The sequence below is a fragment of the Propithecus coquereli genome, unplaced genomic scaffold, assembly GCF_000956105.1.
Source record: "Propithecus coquereli isolate 6110/MARCELLA unplaced genomic scaffold, Pcoq_1.0 Scaffold235, whole genome shotgun sequence".
NCBI lineage: Eukaryota > Metazoa > Chordata > Mammalia > Primates > Indriidae > Propithecus > Propithecus coquereli.
Window position 1 is genome coordinate 1152204 of NW_012147897.1, and position 10245 is coordinate 1162448.

At 43.4% G+C, this 10245-nt stretch overlaps 1 protein-coding gene across 1 annotated transcript; it reads right to left on the reverse strand.

Moving 5' to 3' along the window:
• Window positions 1–1396: 1396 nt before the first annotated feature.
• LOC105811377 (secreted frizzled-related protein 1-like) lies at window positions 1397–3544 on the reverse strand. Its single transcript, XM_012645560.1, is given in 4 exon segments — window positions 1397–1514; window positions 1516–1901; window positions 2434–2612; window positions 3466–3544. Coding segments are annotated over 4 exon segments (762 nt in total).
• Between the last annotated feature and the right edge of the window lie 6701 nt (window positions 3545–10245).

The window sequence follows — 10245 nt, forward strand, 5'->3', positions numbered from 1 at the left end:
CTGAGTCTCCAGGCTAGTGTGAGTGAACTGGGTGTCCCATCACTATAGGGATCTTTTCTAGAACATTGTGATGAATCTGATTCAGGATTTTTGACAGGGAGATAAGTTGAGTGTGTAGGGTCTTTTCTCCTATCTGGGTGATGTCTCCCTTAAGCTGCCTAATTACGGGTGGGGGTCTTCCATATAAGATTTCAAAGGGTGAATATCCTGTCAACCCTGGAGTACATCTGACTTTAAGCAATGCTAGACTAACTAAGTCTATCCAAGGTAACCCTGTCTCTTGGCATACATTTGCAGGGGTGTTTTTAAGGGTCAAGTTCATGTGCTCTACTTTCCCTGTACTCTGTGGCCTGTAAGTAGTATGGAGTTTTCATTTGACCCCTAATATTCTAGTTGAAGTCTGTGATTTCTGCTGTGATACTTGGTCTGTTGTCGCTGCCAATTGAGAGTGGCAGCCCATAGCAGGGAATGATCTCCCTTAGAAGAATTTTCACTACTTCTTTAGCCATTTCAGTTTGGGTGGGAATAGCCTCGGTCCATCCTGAGAAGGTGCATATTACTAACAGGTATTTCATTCCCTTGCATTGCTTTACCTCGGTGAAATCGACCTCCACATCTTCAAAGGGAGATGTTCCTGTATGTTGAATACCTGGAGCAGACCTGGGTCATGCAAATGCGTTATTTCTGGCGCATGTCTGGCAACAAGCACAAATGATCACAGCTAGAGAAGCAAGCCTGGGGATGTAATAATGTCGGTTAAGTAGGGTGGTTAGGGCAGTCTTTCCTATGTGTGAGTGTAAGTGAAATTTGGAGGTGACTAAGTAGGCCAACTTTTTGGGTATGAAAATCTGACTGTCTGGTAGGCGCCACCACCCTGACTCAGTCTTCCAGGCTCCTTCCCCTTTCACCTAGGTGTTTTCTTCCAGGTTGTATTCAGGCTGTTCTGTCCATCCAGGTGCTAAAAGAATCTGGCTGACTTGTCGAATGTTCTGCTTAAGTGGCTTTTGTTCAGCTATAGCTTTGGCTGTTTGATCCGCCAGGCGGTTGCCAAGGGTTACTGGGCCTGTGTCCTTCTGGTGGCCTCGGCAGTGTATAACAGCTATTTCTTTTGGCTCTCATATGGCCTCCAATAGTTGGAGAATCTTTTCTTTATTTTTTATTTTCTTACCTTTATTTTTTATTTTCTTAGCAGTCTCCTTTCCTGCAGGGCCCCCTCTCAGCTTTTGTACCGAGCCTTGGGGTAGACACAGGAGTCCTGAGTGCTGCTGCCAGGAGTGTGGCCTTATGTTTTATTTTCTCACTTTCCCTCTGGGCCGCACAATCTCAGTTCCGGTACATCTTTTGGGCCACCTCCAACAGTCGAGTCATATTCATTCCCACAAAACCATCTAGCTTTTCAGGCTTCAGTGGCATTGGGTAGGGTCATGGTGATGCAGACATCCCCCTTGGGGAATTTGTCGCATTTGAGCATCTCAGGCCAGTAGAAGCCGAAGAACTGCATGACGGGCTTACATGGCCTCACAGAGCCAGCGGCATGGGTAGATGGGCTGGTCAAGGCAGACGGGCGTGAAGAGTGAGCAGAGGAAGACCTGCATGCCCATGTGGCAGTTCTTGTTGAGCAGGGGCATCCAGCTGCTGGCCTGCTGCTTCATCTCAGCCATGATCTCCTGCCCCAGAAGGTTGGGTAGCACCACCCTCTTATAGCCCACATTGTGGCACAACCACAGGTCCACAGGGATGTCCATGCACTGCGGCGGCTTGGCATAGAAGTGGCCACTCGGGTACAAGCCGATGTCCGACTGGAAGCTCATGTAGTCATACTCACTGGCCCAGCTGGCCGCCAGGAGCATGGCCGCCAGCGCCAGCAGCACGCCCAGGCCAGCCGACCGGCAGCCCCTGCACTGCAGCCCATGTCAGCTCTACGCGCTGGCTCCTCCACGTCGGGGTTGCCTGCTGCCTCTGCGCGCCCGTCACACACTTCCAGGGGTCTCCGGGGACAAAAGGCACTGTCCCCAGCCCTGCCCAGCTCTGCGGCCACACGTTCCTGCCAGGTCCCAGCCGGTGGCAGCCCTCAGTCTGCCACAGGCACCAAGGCAGGAGCTCGCATGGGGCACAGGCGGTGGCACTGACTCCCGGGGCTGCCGCGTAGGCACAACATCTGGGACTGCTCACTGCACCCACGTCTCTGGATCGAGGACACCCGCTGGTGCATTGTCTTGAACCCATTTCCAGGCCCCTGCAGTGATCCGGCACGGCTCCTCAGTGTTGAAGAGGGTTAAGGAGAAGTTACCAGCAGTCCTCCCAAGTGGGTTGATGAGTATGACAGGTACTCTCTAGGAGGTCTGCCATAGCTTGTGGCTTTTCTGAGTAAGGAGGAGTATGTTGTTTCCAATTCAGTATATGTGTAGTTGAAAAAAGTTAATGATAGAATACCAGTGGTCCCTGATGGACGGTCCCATCATCGGCAACCCGCAGTTGATTTCGGACCTCACGGACCGGGAATTGGAGGGATGGAGTTGGGTTCTGGGCAAAACGGAGACGGCGAGCTATTAGAGTCTCCACGGCCAGGTCATTGGGCATCGGGGGCGGTGGGTCAGAGGGTGGCGGAGTGTCTGGTGCCCACAGTGTGAGTCCAAGAGTTGGGTCACCAGGATTGTATGGAGGCAGCAGGGGGAGTTCATCTTACCACGGCCCTTGGTGGATGGGCTTGGAGTTGAGGTCAAGAGACTTTCTTGGCTTCTGAGCAAAGAGGACCTTACTCTGACCCTTCTCTACACAGAACCGGACCCAAGGGGGCAGAGTTTGGGCAATTCCTAGCCAGGAATTGATATAGGGGAATTGATCTGGGTGTCCAGGGGTACCTGTAACTGTTTCCAGACTGCCTGGAAAATAGAAGTGTTGAAGGTGCCCGAATCGGGCCACCTAACTCCAAAGGAAGGCCACTCTACTTCGCAGAGTTTCTGGAGGCGATTTGGTGACATCTTAATTCTGTAGTCACTGGAAAATCTCTTCTTAAAATTTTTGATCACACACCTAAGGACAGTTGGCTTGGATTCCTTCCCTCCCATTGTATCCTACTGATCGGTGTCACACAGGGTGGGGTTTACTGTCAATTGTCCACCTGGCTGCTCCCCTCGCAGAATTTAGGCATGTCTTGGCTAAGGTGCACCCGTATAAACCCAGGGCCAGGTCACTCTCTGTCCAGAGGAGTGAGTCACCGTTATGCCTTCCAACTCTGCCACAGAACAGCAGGTACGGACCCAATCAAGCTCCGTAGTTTTTGACCATGGAGCTTTTGACCGTGGAGATGTAGCACTCACACTTACATACACACCATACACACCGAGGTTATTACATTCCTTCCCCCCTTTGGGGAACCTTAAACCTTTCTTTAGGAGGTGACCAAGCTCCTCTTCCATCCTGAGATGGGCCTGGCTACCTTTGGACAGAGTTCCGGGACCTTACCGCCATGGACATCTGATGTCCTTTCCTGGTTGTCTGGTTGCCGGTACTTCACCGCTGTCCGGGAAGGTCCTAGGCTCATGGTAGGTGGAGCCCCTCCGAGCGAAGAAGACAATATCCTCAAGCGGGATAGGGCGCACCTTGTTCTGTCGTAGGGGCCGGCTGGTGTCCTGTCCCAGGCCGGTGGCCTTAAAAGGGCCAGCTCAATCAGGGTTTCCCGGTCAGGGAACCAAATGTTACAGCAGAGTTGATCGGCAATAGACGAAGAGGCAGACGGAAGTATAGCAAAACAGGTTTTGTTTTACGCCAGTGGGCTCACAGGGGACTTGCCTCCAAATTCTGAGCCCCGAATAAAGAACGTAGCAGTCTTTTATACACTTTGCTTAGGGAGGAAGTGGGGCACAGATACAACGTGGTTAACTTTAACGGGGCGGGGTCCTAAGCTACTTCTGCACCTAGTACGATAATTGGTACAGGTGATTTATGAGAGCAGCAGCTGCTGGGGAAAGGTTGCAGGGGTGGAAGCCCAGTAGTAGAATTTTCCAATTTTCTACTTCACTAGTATAAACTTCCCTCTTAGTATTCCTTTTGATTCATCTTATAAGTTTTGGTAGGTTATTTTATTTTTGTGATACTCATGTAATGCTATAAGGAAAACAAACTGAAGATGAGATGGCACCAAGGGAACATAATTCTCCAGTAACCTATTTCCCCAAAATGGAGACAATTGTTTGACAAAGAATTCAAAACAATTTTTAAAGAAGCTCAGCTATGTAGCAACAGATAGACAATTCAGTGATACCAGAAAATGACATGAACAAAATGAGATCAAAGAGAGAAATCATAAAGAATCCAGTCCCTGTAGATTCTTTATGATGGCCCAAGATTCCAGTGGACTGAGGGGCTAAGCCTGCCGCCACAAACCCAGGCTCAAGGATGGCCCAGCATCATGTTGGCCCTTATGGACCCAGGCTTTTCAGGATAGCTCCTACGGACATCCTACTGGATACCAGTGCCAGACCACATCAAGTATCTCTTATGATCACAATGGTATGAACCTAGAGATCACTAACAAAGAAAATTCACAAACATGTGAAAACTAAACATTCCTGAACCAACCAGTAGATCAAACAAGAAATCAATTCCCATACAGCAAAATTTTAGACATAGAAGTCCTTCAATCTAGTAATTCTAAGAAACTATTTTTTACTGTAAGACTGGGGCCAATAAGGCCATTGAGGTTAAAATGAGAGTTTAGGACCTGATAATGATACAATAAAGATACAGAAAAAATTATGTGAATGAGTCCCCTCAAATTAGATTTTCTAACTAATCAAGATGGAGTATCAAGTCATTAAAAGTGATTATAAAAGTACCTCCTGTGTAAGTGTCAGAACTTCCTATAGAAAACAATCTTTTCTATGTGGACAAGTTGTAGCCAACACTTATTTTGAAAAATTTCTTTTCCCACTTTTTTGACTAGATTCTTAATATGTGAAAGTGGGGAGAATGAAAATACTCTCCAGGGATTAGGAGGATTTGCGGGGGTGGTAAACCCACAACTAAAGGACATGGGGAGCATTGTAGGGGGGAAGGGCATGCCTTTAACCCTCACTTGGGTGAGGCAAAGACATAAAGTGTAACCACAATATTTGTACCCTCATAATACCCTGAAATAAAAAAAAAAGTTCTCAATTATGCCAAATTCTGACATGTTCCATCTTGCTGATTGGTTCAAGAATTAAAAATCAAACTGAGATGACATGTTAAAAAAAAACAAGCAGTGTTCATATTCTATAGAAACAAAAGAAATGTAATCAAGATCCTTTTCCATCTATATACTATGTTTTAAAATATAGGGCAATTTTGCAAATGAATTTACTTCATGTTAAGTTAAACAGACTGGAAGAATGATTCTGGAAAGCAATTTGAAAACAGGATTTATGAGCCTGCACAATGGCCAATTTCACTTCTTGGAATCTATACTAAGCTTGAGCAGAAAAAGAATTATTGACAAGTGTCTTTGCCACTTTGGTAATAAAACCAAACCCAGCATTCCCACTACTCTGTGAAGTTTAAGTACCCACAGAAATGAGGACACAACTGTTTCAACTTGTGATCATAAATGTTTATATTAAAGCAAAAACAAATCTTTATTTAAGGATATTAGGGGGGTACAAACATTTTGGTTACATGTTATGACTTTGCCACATCCAAACCATGATTTGAGGCGTGCCTTTTCCCCCTCACCATACTCACTGCATCCATTAGTTGTGAGTTTATGCACCCCCAAGCCCCTGATCCCTGAAGAATATTACTCCCGTGTGAGCATCATAGTGTTGATCAGTTAGTGCTAATTTGATGGCGAGTACATATAGAGCCTATTCCCCCATTCTTGTGATACCTCACTTTGGAGGATGGGCTCAAGTTCTATCCAGGAAAATATAAGAAGTGCTAGATCACCATCACTTCTTATAATTAATATTCCATTGTATACATATACCGAATTTTATTAATCCACTCATGCATTGACAGGCACTTGGGCTGTTTCCACAACCTTGCAATAGTGAATCTTAAACAGAATGAAAAACTACAATGTTAATAAGATGTATATTTAAGTAATTGCTGCCTTTGTATAGTCTATATTTTTATATTAGGCTTTTTTAGTAATAGCAATAATTAACAAAAAGTGTCCATATTGGTTTTACCAAAACCTGATGGTTTTTCCCACTCTTCTCTTGTGTACACTCTCTATATCCCTCTTGGAGTCCTTGGTTACCTCAGGCCCAGGGGAGGATCTTCAGAGACCTGGGGCCAGCCAAGAGCCCAGACAGAGGTTTGGGGAGTAGGAATAAAGTCTGTGTTCTAGTCTTTGGAGGTGAAATGGGATGGGAAGTGAAGACTGATCTCAGGAGGGTAACTAAATATCCAGGTGGAAATGTGCAGGCTTCTCTGTGCAATGCTTGGGAAGTAACTATCTATTTTTAGAACCTAGATAAAGGAGGAACAGAAGAAAGTGGCGAAGAGATCAGGAGCATAGCCTTGCCTTGACAGCTAAATTTGTCCAAGCATCCAAACAAGAGGTGTGACCATAGTAAGGAACAGAGCCCAGAGCTTACCAGTGGGTAAGTACATTCCAGAGAAGAAGCCAAAGTCATTGGAAGGAGTCTCCAAGTTTCAGAAACTACATTTGTTTTTTGGTCTATCCAGGGCTTCCCTTCACAGCACCAGTCAAAATTACAGTGGTAAGTTGAATATAAATTCTCCAGGATTATGAGTCAAAGAAAAACACCAAGGTGTAGAAGCCTTAAGCTGCCTAGTACTCTCCTTGAGAACAGGAGAGAACAGATCGGACTACTCCAGCCAGCTGGGGCCTCTTGTCTTCTGCACGAGTCAGGCAACCTTCTCTCCTGGCGGGATCCTTACACCATCAGCAGGTCTCTCCAATTGATTGCATCCACGTAAAAGAGGCTAGTCATACTGGAAAAGGATACAGAGTCACAAAGGTCATGTAAAATAGTACTGTGTGTCCTGTGGTAGGGGACAAAGAGTGAGGAATAGGTGAAGAGAATACTACTGAGGCCAGGCATCCTAACATCTGGCCCTCTGTGTATATACATACACACACTTACAGTTCATTTAATACATGAAGCAACTCTAAGCATCTATTGTTCCCCACATTTCACAGACCAGGAAACAAACAGAAAAAAAATATGTGGTCTAAAATCACAGAAGGAAGACAGATATAGGTTCAAATACTAACTCTACCATTTCTGGCCCTGAGCCTGCCATGGTCATGTGACCACAACAAAATGTTCCTTTCAGAATCCTTGGACCCACCATCAGAATGCCTGTCACAGAATTTGCAGGAATGTCACCAGTGTCCAGGTGAGGATGCCCTCAAATGGGCTGACACACAATATTGCTCTGGAATGCTGTAGGTTAAGTGACACAATTTCAATGCCACCACTTATTTCAGACCACCACTTGAGATGCCTATTGCCAACTTGGTGGATATTTTTTATACATATGTTTAACATTCTCTTGCCCCAGCCTAAAACTCAGTTACAATTTCATTGGCTATACTGGTCTAACACAAATCAAAGTTAGAAACCTAGGTTTAAAGTCATTCTCTAGACACTGATTCTTTTGTGATCAGTAACTGCTACCTTGACTCACCCTGACATTGAGTCATTAAACACCTTTCTGCTTTTTAAGATGATAGTCCATCACTATATCTTTAGAGAACACTTCAAATATTGTCCCTGTTACGTATAAAATTGTGTATTGTCTGGTGTTCTCCTTGAATCCCTGTCCCATCTATACAATTCCTATACTTTTGAGGTATCTTCTAAGATGTCCCATGTAACAGAATCATAAGAAAATTACTCCAATTTGTAGAATGTAAACTTTGGTCTACTCCATATTAAATAGTAAGAATTCAGGGAAAAGCAGCTGCTGTCATGTGCCAAGAGCTTCGCACTTACTTCATTTGTTTTATATACTTATGCTTTGCAATACCTTCCTCACTTTACACATGAAAAAGGGAGGCTTCAGGAGGCTAAGCAATTTACCCAAACAGTAAGATAAAGGTCTGGAATGAGACACCTGGCTTGTCATGTGGCAAAGCTGGTGCCCTGAGCAGCTATGTGGTGCTGCCTCCCAGGACCTCTTTGCCTTTCCTATCTCATCTGGTAAGATCCAGAGAAAACTTACATTTGAACCCAGAGGAAATGACTCAACCTGTGTTATCACTTATTTGCATATTGAAGTACCTAACTCACAGAATTACTGAAGAATCAGTGAAAGTTAAGGGTTTTTTTTGTTTGTTTTTTCATTTTACATTAACTCTTAAATCACAAAACTTTCATGTCTTATTTCAGTTACAAGACACAATGCCCGACCAAGGAAGAAGCTAACTCATAAGAACTTAGAACGAACTGTGTGTTAGAACTGGAATTAGGAAAATCGGGAACCTATGAAGCTACAGTGACATTTCTTATGCTATTTCTATGGAAACGTACTTGCTATTTATATTTTAGGGGAAAAAAAGTGTACTTTTTAAACAATTTGTGGAAATTTGGTGACTATGACCTCTTTTCCCCTTGCCCACCCACTCTGGTACAGACTGATACCACAGAAGGCTTTATAGGAGTGATCTAGGATGGGCCTTGAACGATGGGGGAAATCTCCCTAAGTAAAAACCAAGGAGATGGTAAAACTTCCCAGCAAAAACATGGCTTTGTGCAGAAAGGTACCATGCAATTGTGGGGTGTCAGGGGACTTGCTGACTCTGCTGAAAACCTGATAAGGTCAAGAAGGCAAGGCTGAGACAGGGAAGGACACTCAGCTTCTGAGCCCCAAGGACCGGGACAGCGGGATTCATTGCTAGGTTCTTAGTGCAGGCACCCGAAGGACAGAAGGGCCAAGGGGTAGACAAGGCTTTTATAAAACAATGGTCAGTGCTTTACTGCTAATCTCCTTGTTACCTCAAAAACTAGAGACCAAGAAGGATATGGTCGGTAAGAAGGGTTTTGCTGCTTTACATCAGTCCATTCTTCTTAATCCCTGTTATCAGATGATGGACAAAATATATAGTAACACTTCCTCAAAAGATCTACTTCTTTTTTTTACTTAAATCATAGGTGATGCCCAGATTCTCACTAGGAAAATTTAAAAGAATATTTCCTTAGAGTAAACTCTTCAGGAATCTTCAGGAATTTTCTGTTCATCCTGTTTAGCCATAAAATCTGAGCAACCTTAAATGAGAGATCTTTTTCTTTGAGAAATTAGGTTTTGTACTAAACATCTTTGAAGAAGTCAATCAGACTTGACAATCTAAACAAACCAGTGTTGAACTCATTTGGAGAAAAAGGAATTATACTTTGCTGACATTTTCCTTAGTAAATTGTCCCCTTACATGTCTTTAAATCAGGTTTTTATAATTTATAAGCTTATTTTTAAAGCACTTGATCACTTTGTAAAGTCACAATATACAAACATACAAAAAGAAGAAAACTAAAATCATCCATAAAATCCTATCGACCCAAAATCAGATAAAAGCTTGGTGCAGATCTTCCCAGATTCTTTTCTATTTAAGGATGTTTTTCTATATCATACATACTCTTTCATAAAATTAAATCAATTTAATCTGTGTCTTGCTATTCCCTCACTTATTTCCTGGTATAATGTTTATATTATAATATCTAAAAACATCAATATAGTCTAATTCATTGAATGGATATAATGGAATTTAAACAATGCTCTTATTTTTGAAGGTATGTTGCTCCAACTTTGGCAATTACTGATTTTTGTACTAATGAAAACAGCTGAGCAATGTATGTTATTGATACTAATATTGCTATTGACCAATGATGAGAAGCATATGCAGGCACTGGGCTAAACACATTACATGGATATACATGTAAGTATTACATTGAACTTCTCTGTATTTTTCATTTCCTTTAGGAAAAGTTCCACAAAACTAGTTAAAAGGGGATGTACAATTTTAGAAATTTCTACAGTGCAACAGGGCAACGTAGCAGTAAAAATCATAAGCATGCCTGTTTCTACACTTAACAGTAGGAGTCATGGATAACTTCTTATAAAACATGTAATATATTGATTTTTCAAGTTGTCATCCAGAATTCTTTATCATAGGTGCCACCAGTTGCCCAGGATTGACGTTAGAATCTAGTCATCAGTTTCCAGAAGCAGCATCTCTCACAGGAGTAGAACTCTAAAACTAAGCTCCTGTGCCCAGGATACCTCATACCCCCAAAC